General features: G+C 35.9%; 1 protein-coding gene across 5 annotated transcripts in view; it reads left to right on the top strand.

The window, feature by feature from the left end:
- LOC117993806 (irregular chiasm C-roughest protein-like) overlaps positions 1 to 19,101 on the top strand; it is a 97,950-nt gene extending 78,849 nt beyond the window's left edge. For 2 of the 5 annotated variants that reach the window (XM_069507134.1, XM_069507132.1), the window contains exons 11-21: positions 907 to 1,033; positions 3,425 to 3,570; positions 7,774 to 7,927; positions 9,512 to 9,747; positions 11,894 to 12,052; positions 12,594 to 12,694; positions 13,323 to 13,477; positions 13,925 to 14,044; positions 14,954 to 15,043; positions 16,870 to 16,923; positions 17,616 to 19,101. In XM_069507134.1, the coding sequence (XP_069363235.1) occupies positions 907 to 1,033; positions 3,425 to 3,570; positions 7,774 to 7,927; positions 9,512 to 9,747; positions 11,894 to 12,052; positions 12,594 to 12,694; positions 13,323 to 13,477; positions 13,925 to 14,044; positions 14,954 to 15,043; positions 16,870 to 16,923; positions 17,616 to 17,653 (1,380 nt within the window). In that variant the 3' untranslated portion in view covers positions 17,654 to 19,101. Of the gene's footprint in view, positions 1 to 906; positions 1,034 to 3,424; positions 3,571 to 7,773; positions 7,928 to 9,511; positions 9,748 to 11,893; positions 12,053 to 12,593; positions 12,695 to 13,322; positions 13,478 to 13,924; positions 14,045 to 14,953; positions 15,072 to 16,869; positions 16,924 to 17,615 lie in introns of all 5 variants that reach the window. The other 3 variants (XM_034981670.2, XM_069507135.1, XM_034981671.2) reach the window with 3 other exon arrangements.
- Positions 19,102 to 21,507: the final 2,406 nt, after the last annotated feature.

The raw sequence follows: 21,507 nt of genomic DNA, 5'->3' as shown, positions 1-21,507 counted from the left end.
CTAGTTAGTAGTTCAAAATTTACAACGTCACACTGGCTCACTACAGAGTATGGCGGGGTGATTACGTAAGACGTTGCAGTAGCGACAGCAACGCGACAGCAGTAGCAATGCGACAGTTCATTACCTGTCTCACTTCTTCTTCTTCTTATTTTGCTTTGTGGCTATTGCTGTCTCTCTATTTACGCCTGTCGCAAGATACGTAATCACCCCGCGGGTCTCCTCTCAGAATGAGAAGGGTTTTGGCCATAGTCTACCACGCTGACCAAGTGCGGATTGGCAGACTTCACACACCTTTGAGAACATTACGGAGAACTCTCAGGCATGAAGGTTTCCTTACGATGTTTTCCTTCACCGTTAAAGCAGGTGATATTTAATTACTAAAAACTCACATAACTCCGAAAAGTAAGAGGTGCGTGCCCGGGATCGAACCCCCGACCTCCGATTTGAAGGCGGACGTCCTTACCACTAGGCTATCACAGCTTACAGCAATTTTACAGTAACTGGCAAGAAATATTGTACATCGACCTTTACAAAGAGATAGCAGTTTTGTAGAGCGTTGTCTCTGTCGTTGAATCCGACAAAATTTCAATAGGTGATCATGATTAGTTAGTTGTGTGCCACAGACCACCACCTGTAGACGCCATAGCCAGACACCCCCGATCGCTAAGCTGCAGTTGCTTACCACAAAAGTCGGCCCACGCCCGTTCGGTACCCTCATTCCGTACATTGTTTTGATTACGTGACTTTTGAATCCACCAATCACAACAAAGCATTCTCCCTTGTCCCCCGCCAACATTTTACGATTTTGTTTTCATGCAAAACCTTGTATATGCGTACTCAAAAGGTTGAATTGTCTGTGTTATGTGCTAGTTACGACATTTTTCCATGAACGTGCAATACTTCCAGCAGGTTAAGGGGAAGGCTCCCAACCTGAAGGTGTGCGTAGACCAGCGCAGTGCCGGCCGATACATCTGCAAAGCCACCGTCGAAGGATATCCCGAGATCGAGAGCGAGGCTACCATCTTTATCAAAGGTATTATATTTCTAAGTTTTAACACCTACTCGTACCATGGCCCCACCAACCCTTTATAATAATAACTAGCGACCCGCCCCAGCTTCACATGGGTGCAATGTAGATATGTGGTGGCAGTGAGGAGATTACAGGCGCCGCGGCACAGCCGCCTACGTCTCTTTGTGTTGCGCGTTAGTTTTAATTTTAGGATATTTTATATTATTTTAATTTTGTAATATCTCGTAAGATATTATTCTAAATTAAATGGTGTGAAGGCCAACTTTGGTCTTAATTGAATATTTCAGATGATCAACTATTTTATTTTGATAAGAATTAATAGTATGTTAGTAAAAACACCCTCGAATGTAAGGCTTTGTTTCAGATCACATTTGAAAACCATAAAATCGATTATTGTGAGCCAACCTTAAAAGATAAATGTATGCTATCGCAGACTTTTTTGTAGAACTTTGTAAGAGAAACAATTTCATCATACATTGTTTTCGTGTAACTTTGACCATTTATGCACCGCACGCCTCGGGAACTCTCAAATGAGACGATTTTTTCCGACCTAATTCACATTATTTCAATTTCTCTAGGGATCTCTAATTTTTTGAGTATTAAGCTATATCCATAAACCTTCCTCTTCAACCACTCTATCTATTGGTGAAAACCGGATTAAAATCCGTTGCGTAGTTTAAAAGATCTACGCGTTCATACATACATACATACAGACAGCGGGAGGCGACTTTATTTTATACTATGTATGTACTATGAGATAATAATAAATACTTTTTTATAATAAACCCTGGCGCTGCTGGCTGGTACATAATATTTTACAAAAGCGATCGTCCAAGGATATCCGGAGATCGAAAGAGAGGCTGCGATCTTTATCAAAGGTATTCTGTGCTGTGCCTGAAATACGGCTAGGTATTAGATACATCGAGGAATTTTTACATTGAAAATTTTATATTAAAGCAACAGTTTCCTAGGAATATTGTAACTTTAGGTATTATGATGTGTACCTATGTTGGAAATTGAATTCTATAGTAATACTATACAGGGTGTAACCAGAACGCTGGCAAAAACGAAGACATGTAATAGTACCTACTGATGATAAGTGATATTATACCACAAAAAAACGCCAAAAAAAAATATGAAAAAATCATGTACTTTGTAAAATTTCACGATATTATATTGCAAATATTTATATAAAAGGGAAAGATGACTGACTGACTGACTGACTGATCTATCAACGCACAGCTCAAACCACTCAACGGATCGGACTGAAATTTAGCATGTAGATAGCTGTTATGACGTAGGCCTCCGCTAAGAAAGGCTTTTTGAAAATTCAACCCCTAAGGGGGTGAAATAGGGCTTTGAAATTTGTGTAGTCCACGCGGACCAAGTCACGAGCATAAGCTAGTTGCAGATCAAACATCTGACTGACGCTAAAGGTCAACGAACGTAGTAGGCCACTCGGAGTCAATGCCGTGTCGTAGGCGGGGTATTGACCTGAGTTTTACACGCTATACATTGGGCTTAAAAAATACTGAATCACTACAAAATGATGCAAATGATTATTGGTATTGGATTATGTTTAGGTAGTATAACAATAACGCTAAGTTTTTAGTAGCGTTCTGGTTACATCCTGTATAGGTAGAGGTAAAGTTTGTGAACTTAGGTAATTTTTGGAACTATAGATCCAATTCTGAATTTTTTTTTCACTTTTTTTTATTATTATTATTTAGATACCTGGTGGTAAGTGACGATGCAGTCTAAGATGGAAGCGGGCTAACCTGGAAGGGGTATGGCAGTTTTTAGCCCAAGCCCCTTTGGTTTCTACACGGCATCGTACGCTAAATCGCTTGGCGGCACGGCTTTACCGGTAAGGTGGTAACTAGCCACGACCGAAGCCTCCCACCAGACTAGAAATTTAGAAATTATAAAATTCCAAATCCCTGCCAGGAATCGAACCCAGGACCACTGCGCCAGGGACGTCGTCACTGTTAGATAGCTACATTATGCCCAAGTGCCATACATATTGTCTGTCTGCCTATCTATCTGCCTGTCAGTCTGTCTGCTAGCTGGCCCATCTGTTTAACGGATTTGGATGTTTGAGGGACGGACATGGGCAAATTTTCGTGCCGAAAAATAAAAAAAACCCATAAGAATTTTTTTAATCCACATGGATTCAGGTTTTTATTTAAACCTGAATCCATGTTGATTCAGGTTTTTACTTAATCCTGAATCCATGTGGATGCTTATGCGGGCATCACCTATTTGGTACAGAGATAGCTTGCATCCTGGAGATAGATATAGCCTACTATTCGAAAATCAGAGTTCAGGATTTAAAAAACCGAAATTCTCGGACATCATAATTCTAGTTCTGAATACTAGTATTTCTTTGTCTAGGTCCTCCAAAGATTCTATCAAATAGGACACAGACCGGCTCCGAAGGGGATCGCGTGTCGGTGGAGTGTGAAGCGTTGTCAGTACCAAGACCTGACGATATCCGGTGGTTCTTCGAAGGTCGGGAGATCAGCGCTATCCACGATCCGGTAAGTACTTACCCTAAATACATTCAAGCCAAAAGTGAATAGGCATCTTCTAGGAAGCGCACTCCAACCTACCTCATTATTGGTTTTTATTAGACACTAGATTCTACAATGTACCGCGACATACAATGAACCAAAAGCTTGATTTGCTCTAATCCGCTGAAACAGGGCGAATCTGTATGGTGCAACATGCAGCATGCGAAATGCACCAGCCGCCCTCCCACTGCTAAACATGCAAGCAGAAGCAGCCACCAGGCAAGCAATACGCACCACCACCACGCAGTACCACACAAATCCCAAACACACTCGACGCACGTTTCGCCCCGACACCGGAGCATCCTCAGGAGATATAGACCTTACAATGCACAATTGCAAAGCATTGTGCAATGGCAAGGGCGGGCGGTGCATTTCGCATGCTGCATGTTGCACCATACAGATTCGACCTGTTTCAGCGGATTACAGCAAATTTTTTTTTTTTTTTTTTTTTAAATTTATTTATTCATAATAATTTTACAAAGTTTCCTACATATCTATCTCGCCAAACTGGTGGGCCAGTTTGTTGGCGAGGTGGCGCTCTTAATACTAAGTACATAACTTACTACTATATTTCCTTAACGCTATTCATACACCTATATCTATTCTTATAATAAAAACTGTACTACATACTAATTTAAACCTACCTACTTCACTAAAAGATAAACTAACACAATTGAGTATACTAACAACTTACTAATAAATAACCAAAGAAAACACAAAAACACAAATAAATAATTAAGAAGCATGATAGTCAGTTAGAGAGTCCCTAAGTAAGTGTTTCTTTAACCTCTTCTTAATTAAGCTTTTGGTTCATTGTATATCATGGACTTCCGCAAAGTAACGCCTGCTTCTATACAACAGATACCCGCAACTTCGTCCGCGTGGATTGAAGTTTTTAAAAATCCCGTGGGAACTCTAATTTTCCGGGATAAGTATGCCTATCTCATTGTCCGGGATGTAAGCTAACTCTGTACCAAATTTTATCAAAATCGGTTGAACTGTTGGGCTGTGAAAGGCTAGCAGACAGACTGACAGACAGATAGACAGACACACTTTCGCATTTATAATATTAGTATGGATGATTCTCGCCAAGCCCAAAGCTATCTTTCAATAAAAAACACCTGTCAAGTGCAAGTCAGATTTGCGCACCGAGGGTTCCGTAATACAGTCGTATTTTTTTTGGACATTTTGCATGATAAATCAAAAACTATTATGCGTAAAAATAAAAATAAATCGCTTTTAGAATCTACAGGAAGAATCTAAAGACCTTTCATATGATACCCCATTTAGTTTAGTTATCTTACTTTGAAAATTGAAAATACTATTATTTGTTTATGAACACATTTTAATTATTTTTTTCGGTTTAACCACAAATTCACGGTTTTCGGATTTATTCCTTATTGTGCTATAAGAGCTACCTACCAAATTTCACGATTCTAGGTCAACGGGGAGTACATTATAGGTTTCTTGACAGACTGACAGAAAACAAAGTGATCCTAGGGTTCCGTTTTTCCTTTTGAGGCACGGAACTCTAAAAACAAACATTGGATAATATACTAATACATTAACAAAAAAATCTTAAAACACACTTTCTATATTAATTAAGGTATCTTGTAACTGTAATGATTTCTCTCCTAGCAACAATTCCTAATTTCATCTACAATAACAAGCCTTGCAATATACCGACTCTTCTCTCAATAGACGGTCTTTGCCCTTTACGAAACCTTAGGAGGCTTTGCGTGGGTACCCAATCAATTTAAAAGAATCAACCGTAATAGATCATATTACAGGCACTCCTGTCATAAAACGATGTGGGCTCAATTTTATATAAGACCAACGCCTTGTACGTTAGTGTCATAAAAAGTATATTCCTAGGGCAATAACTTTTTTGTCTTCTATATATATAAAATTCAAAGTCCTGACTGACTGACTGCCATATATATCAACGCACAGCCTAAACCGCTGGTCCTAAAGACATGAAATTTGGAGGGCCTATTCTTTGTAAATAGTAGGTATCCACTAAGAAAAGATTTTTGAAATTCCACCCCCAAGTGGGTTAAATGGGGGATGGAAGATTGTATGAAAGTCCGACATTTTTCAAGTAATTTGCACGAAAATTGGTATTTGGGTTTTCGGTCACGAATGAAGAAATACGTGTTTCAGAATTTTTGGAAAATTTGCCAATAAGGGTGGTAAAATAGGGGATGAAAGTTTGTATGGGAAAGTTTTATTATTGTCAATTAACTTGAAATTTGGAAAGTAGGTTCTTTATAAGACTTAGGTGTCAGCTAAGAAACGGTTTTCAGAAAATCCTTCCCTAAGCGGGTGGAATGGTGGTGGGAGGTTATTTGAAAGTTCTATGTTTTTAAAGTAACAGACGTGAAGCGTGAAATCAACATATTTTAGGTCGTCAGCTTCAAATAATAAAATCTTACGAAAATCTTACGGGTCTAAAGGGGTAAAATGAGGGTTAAAAGGTTATAAGAAAGTCCTATGTTTAAAAAAAATGCCATTAAATGTTTCCCGTAGGCCACGCGGGCGAAGCCGCGAGCAGAAGCTAGTCTAACTATATAAAAGCAAAAGGTGACTGACTGACAGACTGATCTATCAACACACAGCTCAAACTGGTATAGGCTGAACGGCTTGGATGAAATTTGGAATGGAGATTAGATTATACCTTGGATTAACACATAGGCTACTTTTTATCCCAGAAAATTGAATAGTTCTCACGGGATTTAAAAAAAACCTAAATCCACGCGGACGAAGTCGCGGGCATCATAATATAGTACTTCCATAACTATCACACTAATATTATAAAGGCGAAAGTGTGTGTATGTTTGTTACCCGTTTACGCAAAAACTACTTGATGGATTTGGCTGAAATTCGGAGATAGATTATACCCTGGATTAATACATACCTACTCTACTTTTTATCCCGGAAAATCAAAGAGTTCCTTCGGGATTAAAAAAAAACTAAATCCACGCGAACGAAGTCGGCTAGTAATAGGTAATATTCAAATTATCAACCAAAATATGTAACTACTTTATGACTACTGAGAATCTAACTACCCACGTCTTGCATATAATGTAGTCGACCCTTGGGGGTTTGTCTTAAACTGAGTGGGTGGAATTATTTATGTTTTGTATTACAATTAGGTACAATAATATTATTATGTTGTAAGCTCTTACGTACTTTTGTTAGTAATTGTTCATGAATATTATTCCATTTCATATTCATGAACTTTTGTTAATTCGGGTACGCTATTGATATTTAAAGCAGTAATTTATAATGTGCTACTGGATCCTCCTCCAAGATTAATTGTTTAAAACTTGTTGCAAGCTGTTATTGTGTAAAGGTTGGAGGCGTGAATCGTTACCAAGAGTCGTGGGTTCGAATCCCAGGTATTATCTAAAAAGCTAGACTAAACTAGCTGACCCGGCGAACTTCGTACCGCCTTACAGACGATTCTTTATATATTTTTTAATACTTTTAAATTTAATTTATTACTTAAATTTTTCTCTCCGTAAGAACCATCCTTGTACTTCAACGATTATTATAAAAAAAAATTAGCGAAATCGGTTCAGCTGTTCTCGAGATTTGCGAATAATAACCATTTTAAAGTAGGTATCGATTAAACTAAAAAGTACTTACGTCGTTATGTCTTATGATGTGACGTCACATTCCAGTATTTCATAGAAAATCGCATAGGTACATGTGCGTGTTTTGACGTTTGATAAAAAGTAAGTGATTTGACTAGTATAATATATAGAGAAGAGAAGACTAGCTTATGCCCGCGACTTCGTCCGCATGGACTACACTTTCAGCCTAATTCATTCAGTAGTTTGTGATATATATTGATAGATCAGTCAGTCAGTCAGACCTGTCTGTCAGCTTTTATATTATATAGATGTATGAATTTTAAAAAATTCTATGCAAACGAAGCCGGTGGGTGTTAGCTAGGCAATTACAGTACGCAGCAATAATGTATAGGGACCTTTAGAAGGAGATACCGGATTTGTAGAGCATTTGTCTCTCTTTGAGATCGACAAAACGTCATATAGGTATGAGTGACAGAGACAACGCTCTACAAAGCCGAAATGTCATAAGGCCATTACTTTCTGCTGCGTGCTGTACTATCTAAAGATTTTTCATTCATATTTTCTTTCGCAGGATTACGCTACGTTGGAAGAAAGCTTGCCAGACGGGACCGTCAAGTCTAGTCTAGTGATTCGGGCGAGTCAGTCCAAACACTTCGGCTTGTACAATTGCAGTGTCACCAATGAGTACGGCAATGCTAACGCTGCTATCACTCTTAAACCGTTAAGTGAGTACATCATCCATATTGTAGCTGGTGGTTTTTTTTTTTTTTTTTTTTATTCAGATACAAGTTAGCCCTTGACTGCAATCTCACCTGATGGTAAGTGATGACGCAGTCTAAGATGATAGCGGGCTAACCTGGAAGGGGTATGGCAGTTTTTATTAAACCCTTTGGTTTCTACACGGCATCGTACCGGAACGCTAAATCGCTTGGCGGCACTGCTTTGCCGGTAGGGTGGTAACTAGCCACGGCCGAAGCCTCCTACCAGACCAGACCAGAAATTTAGAAATGATAAAATTCCAAACCCCTGCCAGGAATCGAACCCGGGACCTCCCACTATTAAGACCACAGCACTCACCACTGCGCCAGGGAGGTCGTCAAATTTTTTTTATTTTTTTATTTTTTGTTTATTTGAAAGTAATCAACAGCGTAAATACATAATTATTATTTAAATTTAAATCTAGGTATAACAGAAGGCCAAAAGAGATTACTTAAAATTATAATTAAAACTATTTTAACAGAATAGATTTAGAATAAATGTAGGTATATACAATAATAAAATTACAACAGTGTGTGTATGCTTGTGTGTGTGTGTGTGTGTGTGTGTGTATGAGTGTGTGAGTGTGTGCTTGTGTGTGTGTGTGTAAGTGGGAGTGTGTGTATGTGTGTGTGTGTGTGTAAGTGGGAGTGTGTGATTGCATGCATATTTAGATGATGTTAAGAGTTAAATCATGATGAACCATCTACATACCGGGTGTAACCAGAACGCTAGCAAAAACTTAGCGTTATTGGTATACTAAATAAACACAATCCAATACCAATAACCATTTGCCTCATTTTATAGTTTTAGTGATTTAGTTTAGTATAGTTGAGAATGTGAATACGAACTCTCAGACCTGCAGCATTTTTACCAGCGGGGGAAAAAAAAAAAAGTTTCCTCTCAATATTTTTCTTCTAAATAAAAATAAGTCTCTATTGAATAATAAGCAATTATTAGGAATTAAAGTACCAAATAGTAGTAAGACAGATTTTTATTATTATATATATATATATATATAATATATATATATAATTCAAATAAATATCAATATATATATATTTTGATATTTATTTTTTATTTGTACCAAAAACATTTACAATAAAGAGAAAAAGAGAGTAAAAGTGGACAGGGAAGCACTTATCTCTATGAGAGATCTCTACCCTTAGCAGTGCGAGAGGTTGTAAAGAGAGTAAGAAAATAGAAAATTGTTCATGAAAAGAACATAATAGATACTGTTATATCTGTCCCGGCTTTACTCACGTGTATAGTCGAAAGCCTGACTATATCTGACTACATATATAATGAAAATCACTCACGATAGCTTAAACGCTAAAAATAGATACTATGTTATATTATAATATAATATACACAAAAATGAAAATAACTTACATAATTTAAATTGTTTATAGAAACACTATTATTATTATTATGTATTAAGAAGTAACGGAATGACACACTTTTTAAACCTTCGTGGTTTTTTGCTGTGTCTAAATTGGATTTGTTAAACATTCTTTATGTTGGTAATAAAAAAAAAAATTTTTTTGATACAGAAACACTACCACTCTTCATAATACTAATCGGAGTGACATCGGGTATAATCGTCTTCTCCGGCTTTGTGATTCTTCTTGTCATGTGCCATAGAAGAAGAAGGAAGAAGAATCGGCAAATGAGCGAGAAACCAGACGTTACTGTAACTACAGGAGACATGTATAAAGAGAGTGACAGAAGCTCGAATATAAGTGACTTGAAGTTGCAGTTACCTCAGAGCGACGGGAGCTATGACTTGGTAAGTTTCAATTTATAGTTTTTCAGTCTTGTGGGAGGCTTCGGCCGTGACTAGTTATCACCCTACCGGCAAAGCCGTGCCGCCAAGCGATTTAGCGTTCCGGTGCGATGCCGTGTTTCTACACCCCAAAGGGATATGGGTTTAATAAAAACTGCCATACCCCTTCCAGGTTAGCCTGCTACCATCTTAGACTGCATCATCACTTACCACCAGGTGAGATTGCAGTCAAGGGCTAACTTGTATCTGAATAAAAAAATAAAAAATAAAAAAAGTAATTAGATGACGCCCGCGACTTCGTCCGCGTGGATTTAAGATTTTAAAAATCCTGTTAGAACTCTTTGATTTTCCGGGATAAAAAGTAGCCTATGTCCTTCCCTGGGATGCAAGCTATATCTCTACCAAATTTCGTCATCCAAATTGGTTTGAACGGATGGGCCGTGAAAGGCTAGCAGACAGACAGACAGACAGACATACAGACAGACAGACAGACAGACACACTTTCGCATTTATAATATTAGTATGAAAAATGGTTAGGTAAGTTTGTATTAAATTCACTTGAGAACAAGATTTCAACTCTTAGGTTTTACAGTTATTAGCAGATAATGTTTAGGTGATACCCGCGACTTTGTCCGCGTGGATTTAGGTTTTTAAAAATACCGCAGGAATTCTTTAATTTCACTCTCCAGGGCTTTAATCATCCCCATGCAAAAATCACGTCAATCCGTTGCTCCGTTGCGACGTGATTTTTTGCATGGGTATAGATAGGGACATTTTTTTTATCCCGGAAAATCAAAGAGTTCCCGCGGGATTCTTAAAAATCTAAATCCACGCGTACGATGTGGGCATCAGCTAGTTATGATTTTTCATTTTATTTTATTTTATTTATTAAATTAACTAACGGCTACTTACACTTATACATTTAAAAAAAAAACTTAATTCTGAAAACGATAATAATATAGCATCAGTTTTCACAAGTTATCTCACGAAATTTCCAAATTAACATCTCACGAATAATAAGTTATCTGCAAATTCAGCGTAAATCTGTGTTCGAATCATGTACGAATGTAATAAGCTGACGTAATAACATTAGTTGTACCGAGTAAATATTATGTCTGGAACTAATTTGCTGTCAAGGTAGGTATTACACGTCATGAGAACTTATTAGTATTGCATGAAATATAATATATGCCCGCGACTTCGTCCGCGTAGATTTAGATTTTTAAAAATCCCGTGGGAACTCTTTTATTTTCTAGGATAAAAAGTAGCCTATGTCACTCTCCAGGTCTTTAAATATAATCATGCAAAAAATCCCGCCTATCCATTGCTTCATTGCGACGTGATTGAAGGACAAACCAATAAACCAACAAACAAACACACTTTCGTATATCTAAATATATAAAAGGGTGACTTACTGACTGATTGACTGATCTATCAACGCACAGCTCAAACTACTGGACGGATCGAGCGGAAAGGCATGCAGATAGCATTTATGACGATAGGCATCCGCTAAGAAAGGATTTTTGAAAATTCAACCTAAGGGGTTGAAATAGGGGTTTGAAATTTGAGTAGTCCACGCGGACGAAGTCGCGAGCATAAGCTAGTATAATATACTAGCTGATACCCGCGACTTCGTACGCGTGGAATTAGGTTTTTAAAAAACCAATGGGAAGTCTTTGATTTTCCATAATGAAAAGTAGCCTATGTCACGCACGAGGTCTTTAACTATAGGTACCCATGCAAAAAATCACGTCAATCCGTTGCACCGTTGCGACGTGATTGAAGGACAAACCAATAAACCAAACAGACACACACATTTTCGCATTTATAATTGGGGTAGTGATGGGTCGGGATTATGATGTTTATGTTATGTGCCCAGCTTTATGGAACATGGTTTCATTGTCCAGGAATACACGAGCTCCGATCGTTCCGACTCTAAAAACCCCGCGGGTCTTCCGTTAGCTGGTCCCGTTCCGCTGCCCAGCATTCGTCATGATGACCCCATGTTGCAATTTAGATACAGCAGTAGTCCACGCGGACGAAGTCGCGAGCATAAGCTACTATCATATAAGGTTTGGGATAACATGGGTCGGGATTATGATGTTTATGTTATGTGCCCAGCTTTATGCAACATGGTTTCATTGTCCAGGAATACACGAGCTCCGATCGTTCCGACTCCAAGAACCCCGCGGGTCTTCCGTTAGCTGGTCCCGTTCCGCTGCCCAGCATTCGTCATGATGACCCCATGTTGCAATTTAGATACAGCAACGACTATTCCGATCCTACGTATGCGGATACTTATTTCAAGGTAAGTTCCTTTAAAATTTAAGTATTCTCACAGGTTTTAAAAAAATTGCCATTTCAAATCAAAATAAGTAGTTATATTATAATCTAGTAATGTAAGTAATAAATTAATATTCCACAAAAAAAAACAGTACCTAATATATGTAATGTAATATACTTATAGGATCACTTTGTTGTCCGTCTGTCTGTCTGTCCGTCGTGTCTGCCAAGAAAACCTACAGGGTAGGTACTTACCGTTGACCTAGAATCATGAAATTTGGTAGGTAGATAGGTCTTATAGCACAAGTGAAGGAATAAATCCAAGAACCATGAATTTGTGGTTACATCACAAAAAAATGTGTTCACGAAATTTTTCGTGTACATATTTTAATTTATAAAAATGTTAAAATATCTTGTACGATAGTACGGAACCGTTCGTGTGCGAGTCCGACTCGTACTTTGCCGGTTTTTATTCTTTACTTTTTATTTCGTTTTTTAGCGGGGCAGTCGTGTTTTTGATTATGAATTACGATTTGTTTTTCAAACTTCTGTATTTTTAAATTTAGAACCCCGCCGCGTATGTCTACGACTACCCACAGGGCTACGCACCGCCCCCTCATCTCAAGGTCCAATCGCCTACGCAACTTGAGGTGCCTCCGACAAGCAGGTAATTATTCAGGACGGGTAGGCGCGAAAATAGAAAATAGAAATTTTCTAGTTTTGTATCTATTGTCTGCGAAATTGTACATAAATTTATTTAGCCTGGTTTTCGTAGAAACGAATAACTTGTTAAATTTTGTGTGTTAAAATGAATAGAATAATATACAGTAATATTTTAAGTTAACGAAGCAATCATTTGAAAAAATCTGTAAAATTTGGTTTTCTTACCATTTTTTGTTATCATTAATATTATCAAATTCGATTTTTAAATGTAAAGAAAAGCTGTAGTAAGAATTTTACTTTTACGCAAAGATAATAATTACAACGAAAATAAATGTTCATGGGCGGCGGTAATCACTTAACATCAGGTGACCGACTTGCCTGCTCGTTTGCTCGCTAATTCTTAAAAAAAATTGTTGCTGGTTATTTGCTCTATAAGTAGGTTTAAGCATAAAATATATAGTCTGTAGTCTGTACATTGTAAATTATTTCAATATTTCGACAGGTTTAATGTTAATAATAATTTTAATGAAGCTTACCTACGCACAGTCTGTTAGAAATAAAAAAGCTGCTCTATAGAAAAAACAGTACTAAGTATGTCACAATAATTAAAAACTTATCTGTTGTTAATACAGATCGCTTCAAGGTTCATTGACGCGGAGTATCGACACCGCGTCAACTATTCCATTGTCAACGGGCAATGGATCGCAGAACAATTCTTTAAAACGAACGAACAAACCGGACGAAACTGATGCAATTAATAATTTGGGCTTACCTCTCGGTGGGGAAGGTAAGTTGGAATAACAGTTTTGTTACGGAAAAAATTAAAAAAACTGCTTCACTCATAAATTTACTCTTTAATAAACTTTTCAAAATACATAAATATTTCAAGGGGTTTCTTAGGGGGAAAAAAACAAAAACTTCTAGAACAGATTTGATATTTTATTAATAAGAATAAATTCAGTAGTAACTCGGCAGTTCTTCTGGTGTTCCAAATGTTCATGGGCGGCGGTAATCACTTAACATCAGGTAACCCGCCGGCTCGTTTGCTCGCTATCTCTATTTCAAAAAAAAACTCTTATTTTGAACTGAATTTTCAAGCTTTTTTTTCAATATTTTCACTGACTGTTTGATTTTCCGTAGATTAAAGTTCAATTGTTTTTCTCAGTAGTTAAAAAATCACGTATGTTTTTAAGTTTTCCTGTGATTATTTTGTACAATAGCAGTTTTTCTTCAGGCCCACAAGCTCAAGGACAAGTCCCAGTGTATGCCCAGACGGGCCCTAAGAACAACAGTGGTGTCGACTTGCGATACGCCGCTACGTATGGAAATCCTTACCTCAGGAACAGTTCCATAGGTAAATCATAATTATTATCTATATTATATTAATGTTTTCGTTTATTATTTTATTCGTTAAATGCTATCTTATCTTTAATTTATTTATTTAAAACATATTTGTCTCACTTAGGTTATTTATAGCTACATGATTACTTAACTATAGTTTGTGTCAATTTTTTGGTGGTTGAGAAGTAAACCTCTCACGATACTGTCGAGTCTTTATTGTTTGTTTTTTTTATCGAAAATTTAAAATAATATTGTCATTGCGACGCAACTTGTGGCAAACTTCTTAGCCATCAGTAGGCAGTAGTCCGACCGCCAGCGAGAAAACGACTAACTATCAGTGATTTTCTCTCTCAAGAAACGCACAATAAATGTACATTCCGTGTAAATGAAAGAGATGCATCTGACTGTTTACACTGCCGGCGACGACTCGCTTTGCTAGTTTTGTCGCTGAGCGACGAGCCTTCAAAAATAAACTCGCTCAGCGATATTCGTTCAGTAATGCTCGCTCGCTTGAACACGTGCGCGCGCGCAGGTTTGCACAGGACCGAGCGCCGCGGGCGAATGGCGCGAGTAATCGCTCGTCGCACATGCACACTCGCTTATAGCCCGGCGACAAAACTATCAAAACTCGCTTCCCGCTGATCGCCAACACGTTTATAGTTTCTAGTTGTACTCGTTTCTCGTTCATCGTCGGCGGTCGGACCACTGCCTTAAGTTTGAATCTTATTTCACCTTATTTATTTCGGCTTATCATCGTAATATTCAAATTCATTATCATCTTACCTCTTAAATAACGTACATAGATTGAGATTATCACGATCACTCTTTTACCTTTATTAAAAAAAAAAAAACTTACCTCATGATTAACCAATGTTACCTTACCATTATTTATGTTATCCTATATCTCAAACTTACCTCCCAGGCTACAACAATCAAGTGCACACTGCTAAGCCGGCGGCCACACCCGCACCACCGCCTTATTCCTCCGTGCGAAACTCCGTAGCACTACCAGGTACATAGCACCGAGAATAGCTACAATGGTAATATTATATTTTATGGTTAAGCACGGGTTAGATGCATTGGTAATCACGCATGAAAGTTTCATACTAATACTGTTTCAAACGGTCATTATTTATTTTTATATAGCCAACTAGGTGACGCCCGAGACTTCTTCCACGTAAATTTCGGTTAAGTACTAAAAATCCAGTTTCCTCGGGATGTAAGCTATCTCTGTACCAAATTTCTTCAAAACCGGTTAAATGGGTGGGCCGTGAAAAGCTAGCAGACACATTTTCGCATTTATAACAATCAGTATGGTTATCAGAGGGTATTGTGTAGTATACATAGATAGGATGCTATTGAGATTCAGGATTAAAAAAAAAAAAATTGTATTTCTTAACACTACTGTTGAATTTTCGCAATACTATAATATCCATAGCACTAAGATTAGATATAAAGGTAATATTATATTTCATGGGTAAATACGGGTTATATGCATTGGAAAACATGCACGCAAAATTAATACTTACCTACTAATTATAGTTTGAAAAGTTTTTATTTCAACATAGGTATTAAGCATGTGGTAAGAATGCATTGATAGGTATTAAGCATGTGGTATGAAAGCTGTGATAGCCTAGTCGGTAGGACGTCCGCCTTCTGATCGGAGGTCGGGGGTTCGATCCCGGGCACGCATCTCTAACTTTTCGTAGTTTTGTGCGTTTTAAATAATTAAATATCACTTGCTTTGACGGTGAAGGAAAACATCGTGAGGAAACCTGCATGCCTGGGAGTTCTCCATAATGTTCTTAAAGGTGTGTGAAGTCTTCCAATCCGCACATGGCCAGCGTGGTAGACTATGGCCAAAACCCTTCTCACTATGAGAGGAGACCCGTGCTCTGTAGTGAGCCGCTGATGGGTTGATCATGATGATGATGATGATGAATGCATTGGATATCCACTATTTATTCCTTTTAGACTTTTAGAAAGAACTTTTCCTCTGCGTTTAAGAGACCTTTTTAGAAAGAACTTTCCCTCTGCGTGATTTTCTATACATTATAAATCTAACTATTAGGTGCATAGCACATATACAATAGACATAATGATAATAATTAATAATATAATTAGCATTTTATGATTATGCATGGATTTTTTTATATAATGCTAAAACTGTTATAATACTAATATTTTGTGGTATGAATAATAATTAATCAATAGGTATAACTGCAAATCCGTAGCTAGGGTAAAATACAATTCGTTTTATTATACGGGCTCAAACTACTCTCGGGTCACCTGATGTTAAGTGATTACCGCCGCCCATGAACATTTGTAGCACCAGAGGAGCCGCCGATGCGTTGCCGGCCTTTTAGGAATTTGTTGGTCCGCCCCTTGAATAATCCCATGTTACTCGTATGTTAAATTATTAATTGCGGAATAAAATAAAATATTTTTATGTTTGAATATAATATATTCGTTTTAGTAGATATTTTTCATTTTAACTATGTCTTAAGTCTGAGCAAAGTCAAGTGGACTGATTTCGACCTGTCAGGCAATGGTAAGGTTTAAAGTTGTATGCATTTCAGAGTATTTTTGTCTGGTGGGAGGCTTCGGCCGTGGCTAGTTACCACCCTACCGGCAAAGCCGTGCAGCTAAGCGGTTTAGCGGTACGATGCCGTGTAGAAACCAAAGGGGGCATGGGTTTATTAAAACTGCTATACCCCTTCCAGGTTAGCCCGCTTCCTTCTTAGACTGCATCGTCACTTCAGGTGAGATTGCAGTCAAGGGCTAACTTGTATCTAAATTTAAAAAAATATATTTAAGTTGTATGTTTTTTTTCGACAGTTGGAAATTTACCATACAGGATATCATCAACGTTGGTTATTGTTAGAAGAAATAGTAAGTCACATGTTTTTGAGTGGTAGTACCGCTAGAGTTACCAAAGGTCGCAAGAACAAAAACATTATCTCGTAAGATTTAAGACTAAAATTAATAATATATAATATCTGTAATCTGTCGATAAGTAACTTAGCAACGTTTTTATTTGTCAAACAAGAAAGCAAGTTTGTTGTATTGTTATCCAATTCCAACCTATATTTATCAAACCTCTCTCAGCTCATCGGGAAGTTAGTTTAAAATCGATGGCAATATTTTGTCCGGCAGACAAATAAACAAGCAGACTTACAAGAAAACGAGTTTATAATACCACACAATTTTTGACGAATAACTACATTACTAAGCTAAGCACCTATAAGATTACAATTAATGGATTAATTGATTCATTTCGGCCCTTAATTGTAGTTCTAAAAATATGATATCGATAACTTAAATTTTCTGTTTTACAAAATTAATATTATAAAAATGTCATTAGATTTTCTTCATTTCGATGAATTGGACTTTCTTATTATTTGTGTGTATCAATAATGCTAGAACTAGTCTTTTTTAAAGTTTTAATTTAGATTTAAGTTTATTTAATAGAATTGTCTGTTTTTATTTCTATATACAACCACGAGGATTAAATCTTATTACTTAGGTTAATAATAACCTAGATTTTTTATGCAACTTTTTTAATTTATTTTTCTTTTTTGCAGGTAACGGAACGTACACGACGCAGGCGACACATGTATAGCAAAAGTGTAAAAATAGTAGACTTGTGTAAAAAGTGGACTTTTAAAGAATTTGAAATAGTTACAGTTGTAATTGTAATATATTAAGTTCCTATAATATGTGACTGAAGTGTAAATAGCTAGATGTACACACGTGTAAGATATAAGGCCCGTCCCACACGGATGAAGTTTCGTCAAAAATTGCAAAAAAAGTTTCTTTGTTTTTTTCTTTCTGTTCGGCTTTCGTTGGATTCGTAAGTCGATGTTTTATGTAAATAAATAAATATTTCATGTTTATAACCACCGTTTATAGGAAAGTAATTTTTGTCTCAATTTTTTTTAGAAAACTGTATTTTGTTTAGTAATATTATATTTTCTATTAGATAATATTGTAGAAGTGTATCGTATTGCTCAAAAATAATAGGGGCTAATGACACAGAAAGAAATCAATTGTTTGCTGATTTCATTTTATATATTTATTTATATAATTTTATGTATAGCCCCTACATTTAACGAATTTTAGTTATTTTGTACAGTAATTCCATACTATTTAGATTTAATAAAACCTATTCGTAGGTATAATTGACTGATTATTTTGTACACAAAAATTAAATGAGAACAAATTGAAAAAAATTAAAAAGCTAGAATTTTCAGAATGCTTTATGTGGAAAGCTTGCTTTTTATTCCTGTTTTTAAAGTTTTGCGTACAAAATAATTAAATATAATGTCTCAGACTGAACGTAAAAATAGAATTGATAATTACTACGAATTTGTAAAAAAAATCGTCGAAAAATCGAAATTTTGAACGAAAATTAAATATAATGATTAGATAGCGTAAATAATTTAGTGGAATCACTTAAATAATAGAAGAAAAATATTCTGTGATAATCTAACTAAATCAAAGAATCTTTAAAAAATGCATTTCTAATAGTTTTGACGACATAGGACCTACAATCATTAGTTTAGCAAGACTCATAACTGTTTTTATTTTTCGTATGAATCGATGTTATATCGATGAAGAAGATTCTGTATCTATATTTTATTCTGTTATCTACACCTACCTATATTCTGTTTAGATAAGTTTCAAAACTTGGATGGTTTTATTTCTCTCTCTAGATTAATAAATGGGGAGCTAACTGTTAACGTATCGAAAAACTTGGTATCGATTTTTTTGAATACTATTAAACATCTTAAGGATACAGAATTTTAATGAAATTTTATTGTCTTAGTTAAACACGTATAAATAACCAATATTTTTTATCTATATTGAATCATTTTGTGTGTAATAATATTATGTTATCATTTCTTTTATTCGAAAAATGTTACTTATTTAATATCTACCTGTATAAATATTTTCTTTTTAAATTGAATTGTATAAACAAATTTGCATGATAGTGTTTTTCGTTCCTTGCATGCGAATATTATTTGCCATTTTTTATTGTTCTCAAAATAAATATGACGTGACAGTATATTTTGAGTTTTTTAATATCTACCACCTTTCCTTAAATAAACTAAGTTCGTGTAGTCCAGGCTTTAGATGATTTACGCCCATATACTTAAAACATATAGAAAGTTAGGATTCTTGCTGGTTCTTTTCGGTATAGTAGTATAGGATCTTTTGAGGATTCAAAAGTACATATACCTACTTGTAAAAGATTATTGTATAAAAAATCTTTCTATTTCTATTTCTAAGGGAACTTTAATTCTATTTCATATATTTTTGGCATTTCGTGCATTTAACAAAAAATATTGAAAATAAATATTACTGGATAAAACAGTCACTTAGGGATACCGCAAAAAATTGATTACATACAAATTACTGGTAAAATAATAAATTACTTGGCCGTTAAAAATAATATAGAATACAATAGACGAAAAATATAAATATAAAAAGTATCACAATAGAAAAAATATTTTTTTAAAGAAAGAGTGCTAGTTTAAAGTTTTATTTCAAACCTATCGAATCTTTTTGCATTCTAAGCCCATATTAAAGTGTTTAAAAAGTCATCAAAGCAGCACACTTTATACTTTTGCATTATGTATCAAATGCTATAATCATTCAAAGTTATCATACTTAAAAAGAAATAGATAGAAAAGCATCATTGTCATCATCATTATTTTCTTATAGTTGTATGATAGTTGATAGGTAAGGTCTTGATTATGACCGTCCAAGATTATTTTTGTACGACAATTTGTTATGAAATCGTTTCGCGGGAAAACCAAGATTTAAGCCTCCCAAGAGTACGAAAACACGCAAAAAAATCTTTGTTTTTAAAATTCAGTAGATGATAGGATTTGCATATTTCCGAAAATCTCCGTGATTCAACCCTGGACCCTTCAAACAGAAGGCCAAAGTCTTAACCACGAATATTTATTTTTGAGTAAACGATCACATTGTGTTTTTAGAAATATCGGGGTTGTCCTAAATGAAAGAGACATTATTAGGTACTTAATTTAATTCAATTAGATTCGTTAGATTTTAGATTCCGTAGCTAGAAATGAATGAGTAAAAAATTTGACGTAAACAAACCTAGAGGCAAAATCTAGTTGAGATTGATTTCAAATTCATTAATTTATACGTAGGTAACAACTAAAGCACAAAACACAAATCTAGAACACTTAGGTAACTAAACTTTAATAGTTTGTTATAAATAGATTAGGAAATTGGATACACGAAATAACAAACTTATAAACAGTAATCGCTACTTAGCTTTGATGTTATCCGCTTTATTATCACTTTAAACACCATTTTCTAAAACATCATGCCAAACAAAAACCATCCTTATCCTATCTGAATAAAGAATAAGCCAACCGCAAACTATTCTTGTCCTACAATCCTGTTATCAGACAAACGATTTTCAATTCTATTGCTGAGAGATGAGGTTTGTATTTGTATGTGGGATTTTTTCTACTAGTGATGTGACTTGGAAACCAGTTGGTCAACATTTCTGAGGACATTCAGTTGACCGCAATGGGATCCTGTGGTCGTAACGCCATATTAAAAACTGTAAACAGGAATTCTAAGCTTAAGTGTGGTACACACTGAATTGATTAATTAACCACATTAAAAGTATTTTACAAAAATCTGGCAAGGATTAATGGCGAACTAATATCAGTTTATAAAGTTGTAGCTATGCTTAGACAAGGTATTATAATTGGTATTTTATTTTAAGTGGTTTAGGTATTTTAATTCGGTGTTTAGGTGCGTGCTCGCATTTTAATTGATTCTATTCGTTACGTTTTGAATCCCGTAGTCACCTTTTGTTTGCCTGGGATAAGTAAATATTCTATACGCCCTTCTCAAAGTTAAGGTTCTTCTTATGGATTTATATAATTAAAGTCTAGATATGCATATTTTCTAATTTACCAAGGGATTTCATAAAATATCAGCGCACAATAGACATTTTTTTTAAAGGAATATTAGCCATGTTAAATGATTAATATTCTCCTTTCCTCTCCAACTAAGCGTCAGGCTTGTGCTAGGAGTAGGTACAACAATAGTGCAACGGGCGGGGTTTGAAGTTGAACCGTCGACCTTTCGGTTTTCAGTCCACTCCTTTACCGGTTGAGCTATTGAGGCTCAATAATAAATAGACATATTAAAGCCTGCGTTAGTAATAGATGGGTACAACGGAATAAAAACAGTGAGTAAGGTTCGATCTTACGGACTTTTCGGATTTCAGTCTGTTCCCTAACCATTGAGCTATTAATGCTACACTTTGGCATGCCAGTGTTGTGACTGACAGCAGTCGACCGGTATTGCATAAATGTAGTCAATGCAACGCCCCTTTAATCCCAAACTTCAGTGTGAACTCACGTTTCCAAGAGAAAACCAAAGAGACATGAGACCAAAGGCTTAAACTCCTTAGCGGAAATC

This window comes from Maniola hyperantus, chromosome 25, assembly GCF_902806685.2.
Source record: "Maniola hyperantus chromosome 25, iAphHyp1.2, whole genome shotgun sequence".
Lineage (NCBI taxonomy): Eukaryota > Metazoa > Arthropoda > Insecta > Lepidoptera > Nymphalidae > Maniola > Maniola hyperantus.
This window is presented reverse-complemented; position numbering and strand designations above follow the sequence as displayed.